The following is a 17,002-nucleotide window of genomic DNA, read 5'->3' on the forward strand; positions in this document are numbered from 1 at the left end:
TTGTATGAATCTATTCGAGGGCCTGTGCTACTTGATGTATGCACTGTGACGCATACAAATGCTGAAAACCACTGAACCTGAGTTTGTCTCTGTGCCCTTTATTCAAACAGCAGCTGCAGAAACATGAAAGAAATTTAGCAGACGCTGTTAACCAGAGACCTTAAACATAGCAGATGCTGTTGGTGAACACAGTAGTGACGAAAGCTACAACACTTGTGACTGTCATGCTTAACTTTTGGCTCTGGTGCTAAATGTAAAGCACTATTATCTGACACTGAGCAGACGAGTGCATCTCTAAAAGCAGGCATGGCAACAGGTAATTGGAATAAATCACATATTAAACAGAAAAATTGTTAAAAACTATTCACTACACTGCATAATTCAATACATAATAATAATTCAATAATTATTATATTTGCATAGGAATAAGGTAAATTCCTCTGAAAATGTGCCATTTCCCTTTTTTTCCCAGGAAATCATCATAATTATAAATTATTTAATGATTAAATCAACAATCATGTTTTTGTAAAATGTAAATCTTCAAAGTAGTAACTGATAATATCCCATATCTCAATCCTAAATCAATAAGTCCCAAGAACAGCATCTCAAAACTTCTATCACTGTTGTACCTGTAGCAGTAGCTCCCTGAGCCTACGCAGCTGTGACTCTAACTGTTTGTTGTGATCCTCCAGGATCTGCATCCGGGTCTCCAGGCGTGTCTTGTGTTGTCGGAGAACCCGTGCCTCTGCCAGGAGCTCCTCGTCCTGCTGTCCTTCTGCTGCAGATGAACCTGGTCCACCCTCTCCAGCCTCAGTCAGCATGGGAACTGACGCCGCCTCTTCGTGCTTCCACTTGAGCCGCCTGTACTCTCCTTGCAGCACCCTGAGGATGCAGAGTGGAGGACAGATGGAGGAAAAGAAAAACGGTCAGGCCATGCCAACTTGTTGATGCAGGAGACTCACACAACAAGGCACGTTTATTCAGACACAATGAGACATTTTGTGGTATACTATAATCAACATACTATCACAGCATGTGTAAATGTCATCACATTCAACAGTGCAGCAAGATGCTAATGTATTGTTGGCAACTAACTAGCTACAACAATCAGCCTTTCATCTCTCACATTTGTGTGATTACAGCCATTTACTGACTGCAAGCTGTGCTGTGAAGCATTACTAATAGTGTTTATGGACTGATGATGCACTGTTAATAGATGTGTTTATTAATAAATCAGGGTACAGAACATGGTGTTGTATCAAGGCAAATAATTATTTTGTTAGTTGTTTACATTTTTTATATATTTTTTATAAAAGAAAAATATAAAGAATGTGTTATTTTTTTTGTAAAACAAGAAGAATAGAGCACACTATCACAGGAGACAAACTGTAGATCAGCTGCAGTGGGTCAAGGTCTCAGAGACCCAATGGGCACAAATACAACCCTGTGCATGCAGCTTTGTCTGTGTGTCTGGAAAGGTCACAAACCGAACTGAGGACAAGAGAAATTTATTCATATGAATCATCTGTGTATAGGATGCCTCTGGTAAACCAATTAAGTGGATAGGAGAAATGAATTTGCTTCATTTATGAAAAAATGCATGAGCCTCTAGCACATACGCAATTCAAATTCAAGCATTACCATCTTCTGTTTTACACCAATTTGTTTATAATAGGCTCCGTGTTTCCCTTCTGCAGGACACACTGAAGCATGATTTATACTGTATGTGGTGGCATGTTATTACAGCTCTAGTGGATGTCAACTGTGTACAGAGAAATGTTTTATTTCCTTACTGTTGTGCAAACAGAGGTCTCTGCTGCAGTTATTATCCCAAACACTCTGACTCTTGTCAAACACAGCTCCAAAATCTCAAAAACGTTTTTTACTGTGCATGAAAACGAATCAAATAACTGAGCTCCAGACTCACAGCGTCATTTTTTCCTGGCTACAGACCTGTTTTCGTTCTCCAGACGAGCCAGGGTGCACTGGAGCTGCTCCTTGTCCTGGTGCTCCAGGTGAGCCAGCAGCATGTGCTGTCCACAGGGTGAGTCATGGTCCAGGGCTGGGCTGGAGTGACGCAGGAGGTACTGATCTTCATCCCTGAGTCCCCCACACAGGAGACAGCACACTGAGCCACCAGCACACAGCCACCAGCAGCACAAAGCAGAGCCAAGGGCATGGGGAGAGGAGCAGAAGGGGCAAAGCAAAGCAAGGCAAGCAGGACCAGGAAAATGAATTACAGGACGAGACACAATGCGACCGGAGACTGTGACAGTGTAACAGGTTTTCTTTATGGCCATCACACCACACTAAGGACCCTCTCAAAATGATTACATACAAAATATTGCCTAAATCATAAACACTTTAATGACAGTGGTGCAGAAGACTTAATGTGCAGATCAATGATAGATGACCTGAGGCTGTTAAACAATAACAAGATCTGGCCATGTGTGGCAGTTACTTTAATGGTTTGTCAGTTTATGTTGCAATAATCATTTCGTCTACAAAGCAAACCACTTCACTGAGTAAAATAATAACTGCTTTGAAATATAATAGTAAAATTAAAGGGATTTGCAAATTTAATAAATACACCGTATTTTGAATATTGCTTGTATGGAATTAAACCTACATCTAAAAGTAGTTTTCAGTGTATTTATTTTCAGCAAACTGTCAAACGCATGTGGCTGAAGGCTTCAATTATTTTTCATGCCTGTTACCTGCCAATAAGCATGCTGAACAATTCACAGTGTACAGGTGGGGGATCAGGACAGGCAACAGTATGATGCAAACCAGCTGGAAGCACAGATAGCACAGCAGCCATGCAGCAGAGAAAAACAGAGAGGCACTGACAGACAGGGAACAGGAGCATCCTGATACACAGTCTCAATACTCAGGTGCAGAATTATACATGCAAACACTACACACACTGGTATACACACATTTGTGTGACAAAGCTCCATCCAAACACACTACATGCATGCACATAGCAAAAAAGACTTAGAGAGCAGGCTCAGGAAGCACAGGTGACAGAAGTAAAAGGTTGTTTTTTTCCTAAACCTAAAACTAGCTCTAAATGTGGTGTCAATCACAGCCTTCTTAAGAACAAACTCACAAAACACATCAGAAAAGAAATAATGAGCACACTTCAGAATGCACCTGCACAGACACACACCTGGAGCTGTACAAGACCAAACAGCACCTTACATAGAGCTGTTGGGCACGCAGCCTTGACTTTAAAAGAAAACTGGCTCTGACAACTCAACAAATCAACAAAAATCAGACATGGAAACAAATACATGATGTCAAACAACCACTCTCCTCACTATGTCAGCTTTTTACAATGAGAACTGGCTGCCTCATTGACATCAATATCCTTATTCCTCTCACTACTCGCTGCTGCCCACCACTCAGCCAGCTTCAAACACACAAACACGCTTTGTGTATCTATTTACACAGAGCTACGAACTATAATCACAGCAGGCATGTGGATGATGAAGTGGGGAGTGTATGCCCGCTGCTCGCCGCAGGTCATTGTCATTATGTGGCTGATTATTTATGTGATTGCCTAATCTTTTTTGCAACAGTCTGACATACATGTACAAGCATGAGTGGACACATAAACAAAGGAACAACCAATGTATTAAGAGAAAAGGATGTAGGCACAAAACACACACAATCCCTAAGAAAGCTGTATAACATGGGGGGGTTGTAGTGTGGGGGTGGAAGCATACTCACAGGCTTTCATCAGGAGACAGGCTATCCGTGAAGAATGAACAATTCTGGCTCTCCATTTCTGCCAGTCTGTACACACACACACACACACAAGGGAAAGCACATTAAATACATATACAAACACATGTATACAAGCAGACTCAGAAAGGCAAATACATTATAAAGCAACAGGTTGACATTACACATTTCATGAATTTAAATCCAGGATTGTGGAGAGACAGGAATAAAACTGTTATATTCCAACACAAAGACAGTAGAAAGCACTTTAGAACTGTGCTACAGTCCAGCACCACGGACAGCGATTGCGTGTGTTTTCAGGACCAAGGACAGTTCTTGTAGTTCTGTATTATGTGTGTTTGATACCATCAGATGTGTTGTGTATAGGTAGTGGTGGCACACAGTCCTCTACAGCAGAGGGGGCAGACACTCTACCTGGGGACCTACCCACAGGACGGGAGGGTATCATGGACCCACTGGCTATTAGTGCAAAGGAGATGCAGCAGATTCCCCCATATGCAAGTGGTTGGACAAACACAAACAAATCAACCACACAGTTTCATTTAAAATCTACCAGTTAAAACAGAGGGTAGTATTTGGAACTTGTGACCTGCACACAAACACACACACAGACACATGTGCATACATACATGCAGGTGAGCTGCATTGAACTTGCAATAGATTGAGAATCCCTGCTCTACAAGTGAAGAGCCCTACTGAGCCACTGTTCAAATCTATAGTGTGGCAACAATCAGTAAGTAAAGAGAAACTACAGTCCATCATAATTTAAAGACATGAAGGTCAGGTAGGTAGAATTTTCAGTGGAGTGTATCCTCAAGTGCAGAAGCAAAAACTATCAAATGCTCTGATAAAACTGGCTCTCATGAAGACAACCCCAGAAAAGGAAGTCTTAAAGGTAATTAGAGTCACCAGCCTCAGTTCAAGTAGTTGACTTATCTCAGTATAAGTTGTTCAGAGGAGGCTTTGTAAATCAGACCCTTATGATCAAACTGCTGCAAAGAAGGAAGAACAACTAGATTAGAATAGCTTGGGTCAAGAAACACCAGGAATGGACAATAAACCAGAAGCAATCTGTACTTTGGTCTGGTGAGTCCATACTTGTGATTTTGGTGCCACCCACCATGTCCTTTTAGAAGCAGTATAGTTGAACAGATTTGTTGTACACTGTGTGGTTCCCACCGTGGAGCACTGAGGAGGAGGTGTGATGGTGTGTGGGTGCTTTGCTGGTGACAGTGTTGATTTGTTCAAAATTCAAGTAACCAGCATGCCTAGCACATCCATTCATCCACATCCATCTTGTTTGTGTTTACTGCACTTTCAACAGGACAACTAAGCAACCAAGAGAGTCACAGTGTGCTGTATCAGATGACCTGACCTACACAATCACCTGACCTAAATTCAGTTGAAATGGTTTGGGATGTGTTGGTCTGCAGACAGAGCAGCCAACAATTTCTCTGGGAACTCCTTCAATGGTTGGAAAATGTGACTTTGACATGTAGCTGACTGAGAGAATGCCAACAGTGTGCAAAGCTGTCATCAAAGCAAAAGGGGGGGGTCCACACTTTTGACTAGTACTGTATGCAGTGGCATCACAACCATTTTCAGTGCATTAAAAATACAGGTGTCTTTTTTTCTGATGGCATACAATGAACACTCCACACAGCCTGCCTTTCTCTACTCTTCACAATGATGTCCTTGTCACTCTTGCCTGCTTCCTGCTCAAAGCTTATCAAATTTAGGAACAGGCTGATCATTTGCAGCCTGACATATCCCATTCCTGTTAGAAAACTCTAATCAGGTAATTCTACATGCCCTTACATGTGTAATTGTAGCCCTTTTTAGACATACATATGATGTGACACACTCTATGATGTTCAGTACAGCATCTTGTGCTGTTGTAATAAATGTACAACTGTTAGGATTGGCATTTTGTTGGCAGGCTACATATCTAACCTGAACCCTCCTGCCTTCGGTGACATATTTAAAACAACCATTTGTTACCTCTTTCTTTGTGCATGTGTCATTACTACCCAGGGATCACCACTTTGAGCTTCATTAGACTCAATAACTCATGATGTAGCTGCAAAATGGGTCTCATATCACCTCTGACTCTCCCAAACACACATATAGCTCCGACTTGAGTGTACAAGGCCATCCATTATGTGGGGCCATTAAAAAAAGACATGTAGAAAGACATGATCTAAAGATCTATAGAAAGACAGTTCTTTACAATGCTGCTACAGCCCACTGACTGTGGGCTGTGTGTGGTTATAATATATAACACATGATCAAAGGATGGGTTTCTCCTTCAAGTGAGGTCATTTACTATCACGAAGAACCAGCCCACAAATGCAAATGAGCCCAATGGTTGCCTGCATACAGTGTTTGAACACATGTGTAAAATAAGGCAGACAAATCTTCTATTGCAACATTTCTGGTACACACAAACACACACCATACTGCATCATCTTTCGCAGGGTGTCATCAGCTGAAAGAGTGAAGGATGGGAAAGGCAGGGGTGAGTGATGTGGAGGCTGTCAGGGGCGTCCACATCACATCGCATTTCCCTGCAGTTTCCATTCAGACCATAACACTGAGGAACGTAAGATTTATCCACGTCCCGTTACTGGAGGCTGGGCCAGTAAACCTTACCACTCATAATCCAACCTGCAACACCATTCATCAACAAACCTCCACAAACCTGATGACTCAGTCAGACAACAACAAATAAGAAAGGAAAGTAAGAGGAAATAGAGGCGTGTTGTTGTGCATGCATGTGTGTTTAGCTACGTGTATGAATGTAAATGCATGTGAGAGGAAATGAGAAACTGAAAAGAGAGGGTTGGAAGGCAGAAATCCTGACAGAGTTCTACGAGGTTTTTTATTATTTTCTTCTCATCTATCCTCCGAGATGTCAAAGCTGCAGCGATGATGAAAGGAATGAAGTCCTGCGTCGATTGGGGGGCGGGGAGGACAAGAGATATCGAGGAGAGAGGGGCTGCCTCTGTTTGACATGAGTACAAATCTGACTTTTCTAAATCTAAACATCAAATATTACACTAGACTATATTAATGACATGAATTAACACATTGGCTGAAGGGCACTTTGACGCACATATATACTCTCACACATCTGTCAGCCCAGAGGAACAATTAAAGACACACTGGCCTGCTGGTGATGAGTTTTCTATCAGCTTGACTTTCCATCAAAGTGAGCTGTGAGATGGGAGTAATGCTGGGAATGAATTCCAATAAAAAATGCAATTCCCACATTTTTATATTAAGGAGGAGGAGATGGAAGAACGCAACAAAAAAGAAGTGAAAAGATGAGCGACGTCAATTTTGCATGCTGAGTACAGATGAAATACTCACCAAAATAAGGACTGTCAACTCCTATTATGGCAGGTCTCAGATCATTGCTTCAAAATGTGACTATTTACATTTTTTCTTATTTTTAAATGTGCTACTGCCGTTAGTCATTTAAAGCATTTTATTTCACTAAACTAATGGACTGCCAGGCTATGCACATACAAGGTGTGACTGAGTTTGGGCTTTGATGGTAGAAAGAATCAATTTCAGAATACAACATGTTTATTTTTCAGCATTGTCTCTGCACCGTCTGGTTGTTAGCAGAGCAGGAGCAGGACTGGTATTTTGAGCCTTAAGAAAGTGGAGACATATAAATACTATTATCACCGTCAACATTACAACCACTGACCTCCTTCTTCACCTTGTGGAAGAGACAGTAGTCGGGTGAAAAGAATTGAACTGTGTTAGCAACACAAAGCCTTCAATAATGACTTAAGGGCTGCCATGAAACATTGTGCATGTATAAGCAGGCATATTTTAAGCGTTTATCAGTGTTATAAATATGAAACATTCATCACTGGCGTGTAAAATTAATAAGTTAATACATAAATGATAAAATGGGCTCTTGGCATGTGTGCAGATATGGAGCTATAAGCAGCAGCATTGACAAAAAAAAGATCACAACATTGTTGAACTGATCCAAATAATAAGTACAAATCTCCAATGTGGCTTGTTAATGTGACTAAAAACAGACACTCCTTTACAGCATGATTTTGAGAAACAAAGATGTTTCATGACCTGAGAAGTTATTCATACAGTCAGTCCTAGGATGCAATTTCTTCTTGAATGTTCATAGCTGATTGAGGAAACCTTTTCTATAAATGTGTCTAAATAAGACTGCTGTACCATGATTACATTTTCAATTCTGTTCTTCTAGTTTATTTTGATGAATGCTACAGCTATGCTTAATCAGTGTATTGTGCAGGTTGAGATATTTCCAAGTGGCATACATGACTCACAGGAAAATTGTAGAGTAATTGAGAACAAATGAGTAAATATAAGAGGATGTTAGCGGAAAATGTATTACAGAATGAAAAGAAAGGGCGACAAGAGAGGGAGGGCGAGGCTTCTAAGAGACAGAGGCAAAATAAATGTGTGTGGGAGACAATAGAAGAGAGGGATCAAAGATAAGAACAAAAAAAAAAAGGCAAACAGGGGAAAAAGAGAGATAAGGGGGTAAAGAGGACAATTGTGCCTGCTCTCTCGTTGGTGTGTGTTTCCTCTGTTTTGGCAGGGTGTAAAGCAGTTGTGTGTAAGAGCCTCGGGGAAGTAATACACAATGGCACACTTAGCAACACACACAGTCCCAAACACACAGCAGAGTGGAAAAGAACGAGTCCAGCTCTGCACTGTGGGCAGAGCTGCCAGGAGTGTGGGAGTCCAGTGCTGTGCCCTGTTTATAACCTGTCAGACAGACAGTAATCCACACTGACAGCTCCCAGGTGACCAATGGGCTCACTGCCCTAGCTAGTGACAAGCCGCTAGGCATGCCGAACCCCCGCTGACCTCCACACACTCACAACACAACAACCACAAACTGCTCTGCTTGTGTGTGCTAGCGTGAGTTTGTGTGAACAATAAGAGTGAAGGAAACTGCTGGGCAGTGCAGCCTCGATCCTGGCTGGAGTACAGTGCACAGCGCAGCCCAATCAATACTGCAATCAGTGCACGGCAAAGACTAAAGGGTGAGAGGAGCATAGAAAGTGCAGGGGTTGGGGGTGGGGGGATGAATATGGATGACTCAAAGACAAGGAAGTGAAAGAGGGGGAGACTTTGCTGTAATTATTTGATATATAGTGAGGCGCAGTAAGCCACATACCTGCTGGCATAATGTTCGATCCTGCTGTGTGTGTCTGCATGGGGCAGCCTGGGTGAGGAGCACGGCCTAGGAACAAAAAGTCAATACTTTAACACTTTTAGCACCCTGACAGTGTGAATGTGTGGTTAGACTACAGCTAAACTTAACTGACCTGCTTAGTGCAACAATTCAAAACAAGTTTAATTATTTACAAACAGAACTGATTAAGCTGCTTGGAGAAGCAGCGAAACATCTTCAAGAAAACTCTACAAGTCCAGTTACCTCGCTTCAACCCTTTGAATATTTACAAGAACTTTATTTCTGGGTTAAAAAAGAAACAAGAGCTACCTCAATTCTAAATTACTTGTACTTCATTCATTCACAACATTTTAGAGGGTGATATTGTATTTTCTACACTGCCATATTCTCTGACTGAGAGCTTTAGTTACTGCTAACACAATAGATAACAGAACACACAGTGTTTAAGATTAAATCTGTGGCATTTTGTTCTTTTAATGGCATGTTGTCAACATGTATTTCATTGTAATCAATGTTGAAATGACCCAACATGTCTGCAAATATTCAAGATTATAGCAAAACTACAAAATAAGATGTGTATCAGAACATTTTTAATCCAACAAACCCATCTGCTGTCACAGTATACACAGAAACATATTAATATCAGAGGGACCACACCTAAAAAAACTTTTACATTTTTACTATGGGGAGATCTTTTTTTTTCAAGCAGTGACTTTGGTTGTAGTTATGATTTAGTAAACCCAAGATGCTTTTGGCTGCATGAGTAGTTCAGAATCAGGACTGAGAACATCCCAAGAGTTCTTGAGTATACACGGGCATCATAATGTTAATGTAAATTATAGATTGGCCTTCACTCCAGTGTAGTAAAGAGGATGTCCGTCCTTGAATGCTGGGAGATCGGCGCATTTAAAACCGATAAGTCAGAGAGCTGCTGTATTTGTCCTTAAACTTTAATACACACTGATACATATTTCGCTCACCATACATTGATATTTCTATGGCACCTTGATGATGTCTGCTTGTTGTTTAATGCTGTATATACACTCTGAAATGCACTGGGTAGATGTAAGCAACAACCAACACCACTTCATCCTATTAGAGGCAGCTATGAGCTGTGCACAGGCAGTTTAAAGGTCTGCATTGCCTCCTTTTACTCTGATGAAGATGGGCTTAATGTCACTAAGTTAGGACCTTATCTTATTAAAAAGCTCTTATTATAACCACGTACTGCAGATGTAATCACTCCAGTTCCTGCCGCAGTCATCCTCTCTGCGTGAGCTCTGTGATGGTTGATGTACAGAAATCCCATTAGGTTTGAGCGACTAGAGTATAAAATAAGGGTTGACCACAACAGTCACTTAATTGGTTAAATCATGCTAAATAATGCCGGGTAATGCTGTTGTAGCTTTAAGCCACACTGAGATCGCAATCCTTCCACGGGGCTGTCCCTTTAACCCATCTAAGCGAGTCAGCATGATAGTTGGCCTACAACAGCAGGAGCAGTTTGCATTGGTGTGACTGTGAAAGAGAGAGACAGACGACAGGCGAGCAGAGACGGAGAGAGATGGCTGTGTTTACTCACGTCTCCGAGGTCTCCACTTCCAGCACAGATTGCACTGGCAGGTAACCTCTCTGTGGGTGCTTGGTAAAGTACTGCTTCGACCTGAACTTATTCTTCAGAGTCTTGGCGAAGTCCCTCATCTTCTCTCCCGAGGTTGTCTGGAGTGTCATTTAGGAGTCACCGGCAGTTGAAGCAAAAGAGAGTAGATGGGTAGAAAACAAATTACACCACTTTAGGATTCCTGGAAATGTGACTTTCTCAGAAAAAACTTTGCCTTCCTGATTCTGCTTTTTTTTTTTTTTTAACTCATTTTCTGCTGCTCCCTCTCTTTTCCCCCCATCCTCACCTTTCTGTTTGGTTTAAAATCTTCTTTCTTGCTGACTATCACAGTTAAAATCTATGTGTGCCTGCCTGAATATCCACTGGGGAAAACTGTAGCTTGCCAATATAAAATATTGTCCACTGAAAAGGAAAAGTCACTGTACACATGGCCCTTTGCCATATTTTACAGCTTGGAATTGATTAGAGATTTAATCTGGCACCGACTCGGTACACTTCAGCTACAGCACTCCTTTTCGAATGAACTCCACTTCTAGAGACTGTGTGTGCAATCGCTTAAGACTCTGGTTTTATTGGGGATCTGTGCTCCTCTTGCACTTAATGTTCCCACTGTTTGAGCCAAAAACGATGTGACTGCTTAGTGTTAAGGCATGATATAGAAGTGGAGGAGGCAATGTGAGTATATGCAACAGTCTACACTTAGAGATGAGTGAAGAGGCCCCTAATCTGTGTCTGGCAGTGGGAATCAGGAGGTAGTGGTGTGTGTGTTTTTTCTTTAGAATACGACTGAGCTTTATTCATCCCTGGAGACTTGAATTTGTATTCAGTTAAAGCACCACTTAATGTTTTTGTCTTACTGGGGTGTAGTACTCCATAATGGGGTAGTGCAGCTTCTTTCCCTTGGTTGTGCGGCCGGTTAGAAAACATGTCTGGCAGATGTCCACATTGAACTGCTTCAGACTGCGATACCTGTCAAGATCAATAGAACACAAAGGCTCAGCTGATGTTTGCAAGAGAACCAGAGAGAGTGGAGTGGGTCTGTGTGTGGAGTTACTGCATTTGACTTATGTTGTGGGGACATTGAGTAAATATGTTTACACAGTGGCGACAATAAAAAGGTAAGCTTAAAGGTGAAAACTTTAGTTGAATCAGATTCGTTTGGCCAATGTGTACACAAACAGGTAGTCTGATTGCAGTTCTTTCACTGCTCCCAGTGTGCAAACAAACAAAGGCAACATGGGGATGTATAAAGCTAGGACAGACAGGGACAGATGGTAGACTAAGGAAAGTAAAGGGACAATTCACTTCAAAATTAAATCTTCTGTTTTTGTGCCTGCTATTTAACCACAGATTGTTTTGGTGTTATTTGGAGATTTCTGCTTCAGCGTGTGGCTCACAAAGCAAACAAAAAATGCATCATCAATGCTACTTGACTGTTCAAAAAAATCCACAGAGCTTTTTTGTGAGCAAGATTTTTACATGTTTGAAATATTTGCTTTGAATCTCTGAGCACACTCACCATCATTTAATCATTTCAAATGACTTTCTAAACAATGCATGCCTTCAGATTTGAAATGATGTTATTCGTAATAGACATGTGATGTCATGTACATACATGTAGTATATTGACCCTTTCTGAACCAGATTTAATGACAGAAGAATAACAGTACAGTAACAGTATTTGAACATCCAGCCTCCCTTCATAAAATAATATTACATGATATTCTGCTGTGTGCATCTGCTCCTCTTAATCAGTGTCTTATTAACACTAAGTCTTTATCTGGTGAATTCTTTTATGTTTAAAGAAGGAAACGGCCATTAAAACGGATTCATTTGCTTCTCCATTGTTTAAATATTTCTGCTGGTAATACTGTTTTTCTCCTCATTATTTATAAGCTGTGAATCGGTTTTATTTTACATGCCCTCATAAAGCTGTGATCCACTCATTTTTTTGGACTTCCATAGACACTAAACCCCAGCCTGATAAACTGTAGGACATTTATGGCACATATGGCACTGTGGCTGTTAAAAAATTAACAATTTTATTCTTATGTTTTTATGGGAGCCAAGAAAATGTCTGACACATCCTCAATACAGCACTGAGTCAACCTTTCAAAAACCAGGTTCATCTTTATTTTGTTGTTTATTTGTTAGAGTTTTGTCTAATTTCTCCGTGCCTACCTGAAGCCCTTGATGGGACATTGTTTGCATACATAGCATTTGGCCTGGTGCTTGGTGGATTCTGCAGCCGCCACACGATGGAGGACAGGCAGCCAAACCATTGACTGGGGCTCCAGGCTCATCCACTCCAGGAAGTGAGACACCTCAATGGCAGGTTTCCCTGGGGCCTGGAAAAGAGAACATAGGAGGGGGGAAAGATGTGCAGAAGACTGTAAACAACCCAAAAATAGAACGCAGGTCAGGTACATAAAGTAATGAGAGATGAAGGTGTGCTTCCTTTCCAAAGGTGGTCTTACGGGGAGCCATTTGTGAAAAAAGGAATCAAAGAGAATACAAGAAGATATGAGGATGAAAGGAGACTGTTAGATAATGTTTGATTTTATGTCACTAACAATTACAAAGCTAAAAAAAACAAACAGGCATAAAGTTTTTGTGTATACTGTGTATGTGCATGTCTGCCTCCAGTCAGTCCATCTCTCAGGGAGACAGCTTGTTGTAAATTCCAGAAAGTGGGATAAAAAGGAAGTCAACCTAATAAAAGAATGACTCGCCAAGCGCTAAAATCCGTGATGTGCTAAATTCTCATTAAGTCTGCATCAGAGATGCATTAAGAGGTTGATTTCCCTGGGGCTCCCTCCACTGCTCAAGCAGAGTAACATAATAAATGTGTGTGTATGTGTGTGTGTGTGTACTGATCACACAGACTGCGAGGTGCACAGAGGTGTGGAGTCTCCTGGGGATAAAGGAGCTCCTCGCTGTTAGCAGAGTAGCCAGCTTCGGTCTGTGTGGGAGGTCAAACATCAGTCCTTTGCAAACCGAACACCTGGAACTGCAACTGACTATTCTCAGCACGCCGCTACATCCCATAGCAGCTCCCACAACAGATGGATATTTTAAATGTGATAAACAGAGATGAATGATGAGTTTTCCCATTAAATGTGCCCATTAAACCAACCGTATTTCTGATTTAAGATATAAAGCACAGCAATGTGTATCAAAATATTTACTTAAAGTTGAGTTATTCCAGTTGAATTCGACCCGATAACCTCTGCAGGTTCTGCTACACCTTCAGAAAAATCACATTATTCTGTCTGACTGACTCAGCCTTTTCTGTGATGAGTCAATTTCATCTGCTCCTCTGTCAGCAGAGTCTAACAGTCAAACGCTGAACCCACATCCCCACAATCACACACAGTCAAGGGCAAACGGGTCACCTCTCTATTCACAGTACATGGATATTTTATCTACAAGTACATCTCCTCATATGGAGCAGATGGACAAAGGACTTGATTTTAATCAGCTGTGACTGAGCCAAGCATGGACCAGACAGGATCTGCCATAAAAATGACCACCTTCCAAAGACATTCAATAAATAAGAAGCTCCCCAATTCAAACGTTCTCACAACATACAGAAAGGACAAATATCGTTACTAGCCATCACTTCATCGCATTCAACAATACAACAGATCTTCTATGAGTAACTTTCTAATGCAAATGTGTTGGATTTTCACTTTGAAATCCTGGTTAGCACCATCATGTATTATCTACCACTTCCTGTATTTATATGCCTTAACAGCAATGCAATGTAATATTAATGTGATATACTTTGAAGAGTGCTCCTTTAAGTTGGATGGTGAACTTCTTCATTTCCTCAAATGATGCCATTGACTTCCGTTTACCCTCTAGGAAGTCTGCCAGCCTGGTTTCACCTAACAGCGTGTGAGCAGCACAAAAAAGGCAGAAAAAAAGAAGCCAATATAAAAGTGCCAAAACTTGCACTTTCTGCATTGGCCTGTCTCACGTCAAAATGTCCAACTTAACAGCAGTGATAAAACTTGAGGTACAAAAAAAGGGTTTGGGCTGGGTGACGATAAAATAATACATCAGTAAGTAAGTATATGTGTCTTCCACATATGCTGTGCAGGCTAAATTCAGCTCCTTATCATGAGGGTTGTCTTAGTTTTCCATGGCATGCAGTGTGGATAAAGAACTTAGCCCTAACCATAGGCACTTAGCAGATTAATTAATGTAGCTGAATGACACATAAAAACTAAAACTTAAAAACACAGACAAAGCCGTAATAACATGCTGACTCTGTTTTCACAACACTTAGCAAAGCTGGCAGCTTTCCGGTGACGCACTCTTATTTTTATATGTGACTTTTGCTGGAAACCATCCAAAAAGCAAATGCTTCATTTTGGCATTCTATCATCTGTTTTAAAATTCTGTTTCCATACTTGTGACACTGTCTTGGACCCAACAAATTCTGTTGGGATTAAGTGGAGGTCAGTCAAATATTGATGAATAATAGTCACACATTAATTAATAGAGTAGCAAGTTTTTTACATAATAACAGCAGAATAAAGCAGATTTATTCTGGCCTTCACATTTCTTTATTGTTCCAAACACTGAGACAAAAACTTCAGTGTGTGAAGGTCAACAAGCATTAATAACATTGTGTTACATGATCAAATGTGGTGAGATGGATGCCTGCTTTTTTGTGCATGACAAACTGTGCACAATCTGTGCCCGTGTTTATTGTCTGACGTGCATGCTTGTGTCCGTGTCCTCACCATGCGGAAGCAGCTACGAACACTTGGCTCCACATTGCTGCCACCGAAAGCGGCGACTTCACCCAGCTGGCGGGGGATCTGGATGGCTTCGTGGAGCAGCAGGCTGAGGTGACGCTGGTCTGTCAAACCTCCAGGCCCCGATACCTGACGAAATAAGTCTGCAAAAAAAAATGCATGCAAGTTTTCAATCAAATATACCACAACTAATCTAATTATACACCACTGATTGTCCATCCTCTTAGTATGCTTGTAAAGCAGTTATTTGCATGTCTTTTACCATCACATCTACATGATTTTCTTCAACACATGAAGGACATTTGTATAATTGAGCATCATCCTGACTTATCAAAATGTAAATTATGAATTTATTCAAGCACAAAAACTAAGAAAGTACAGCAACAGAGCTAGCAACAATTAACAAGCCTCACATTCCACACATACGACTTGCCTTACCTACTTTAACGGAATACAGACAGAGACAGAATGCATTAGCGGCCTGGCTGACCATGTTTGAGATGAAAGAGCTGCATAAGTAGACTCTTGTCGAGTTCTGAATGAGACCTTTACTGAGCTAGCTGGGAGTCTGCCTGTCACTGTGAAGATGAATGCTGACAGGCATGTGAGAGTGCTGCACAATGAAGGTATAAGCATCCCGTGTATCCCCGCTCTCTGTCTGTGTACTTATTCAACCCTACAGGGACAACGCGTGGCTTTAACACCTGCATGTTAAACAGCCTCCTCTATTACAGTCTTCATAACCACCGCTCAGGTGTGTTTGACATTTTAAATACTCACACTGAGCTGTTTGACAGAGAGACATGTTTTATGAAGACACAGTATATTGGTGGCTGTACTGCTCAAGCCACAGGGCTGATTGTTGATGAGATTTGTTGACTTTTTCTACACTTAAATGTATTCAGAAAACTATTTAGATGGGTGAAAAATGAAGTGTTTTTAAATCGCTGCAGTGTTTTTCTGATATGATAGGGCAAATGTTAGGATAATTCTGTTTGTTTAGACCACAGATCCTCATCTTAGTGCATTTATAAAGTCACCTGCAAAGTGCACACTGCAGGAAAGTGGTTTCTATTTAAAATGTCTTACTATGCTTACATTACTTTTTTCAAACATTAACATATATTTTAAATAACCATGCATGCTTGCATTCAATATGTTAATCTGGGGATTGTGGACACCATTTTTTCACATATAAATTATTTAGGCCCAAAAAGATAAAGATAAATAGTGTCCAAATTCAACAATACTATTAGCTGTATATTTATATAGCACCCCCAGACATTCAGTAATTACACTACTCACTGAAATAGAAATGACAACTTCATTCACTTCATGCCAAACTGGTGACGGTCGTATAAATACCCACCATCTGTATCTCAAAGCACGACGATGCACATGCTTCTGTTATCTTTGCAAATATTATTCTAGTGATGTCTGAAGTCAGTGAAAACAGAATCAGCCTGAGAAATGACAGATTGTTAGGGCCACCACATGTCTACCTGCAAAGGGAGAGGGCTGACTCACCTCAGGGACCATTCAACTGGAGGCAAATCTGTTGTCTTTCAGTGGACCTGTTACAGATGGTGTGCCAAGCAGGAATAATCCTGGCATGGGTTCGGGTGTGCTGTCTCAGATTTTGTATCAACTACAAGC

The 17,002-nt window shown here is 41.0% G+C and overlaps 1 protein-coding gene across 2 annotated transcripts in view; it reads right to left on the reverse strand.

Annotated features, from left to right (window-relative positions):
- Window positions 1-17,002, reverse strand: part of drp2 (dystrophin related protein 2) — a 64,325-nt gene that overhangs the window by 4,511 nt on the left and 42,812 nt on the right. For both annotated transcript variants that reach the window (XM_028416776.1, XM_028416777.1), the window contains 8 exons: window positions 15,332-15,489; window positions 12,759-12,925; window positions 11,435-11,546; window positions 10,539-10,675; window positions 8,939-9,004; window positions 3,736-3,801; window positions 1,954-2,100; window positions 630-882 (listed from right to left, as the gene is read on the reverse strand). In XM_028416776.1, coding sequence (XP_028272577.1) covers window positions 630-882; window positions 1,954-2,100; window positions 3,736-3,801; window positions 8,939-9,004; window positions 10,539-10,675; window positions 11,435-11,546; window positions 12,759-12,925; window positions 15,332-15,489 — 1,106 coding nt within the window. The remainder of the gene's footprint in view (window positions 1-629; window positions 883-1,953; window positions 2,101-3,735; window positions 3,802-8,938; window positions 9,005-10,538; window positions 10,676-11,434; window positions 11,547-12,758; window positions 12,926-15,331; window positions 15,490-17,002) is intronic.

Source organism: Parambassis ranga, chromosome 10 (assembly GCF_900634625.1).
Source record: "Parambassis ranga chromosome 10, fParRan2.1, whole genome shotgun sequence".
Classification (NCBI taxonomy): Eukaryota; Metazoa; Chordata; class Actinopteri; family Ambassidae; genus Parambassis; species Parambassis ranga.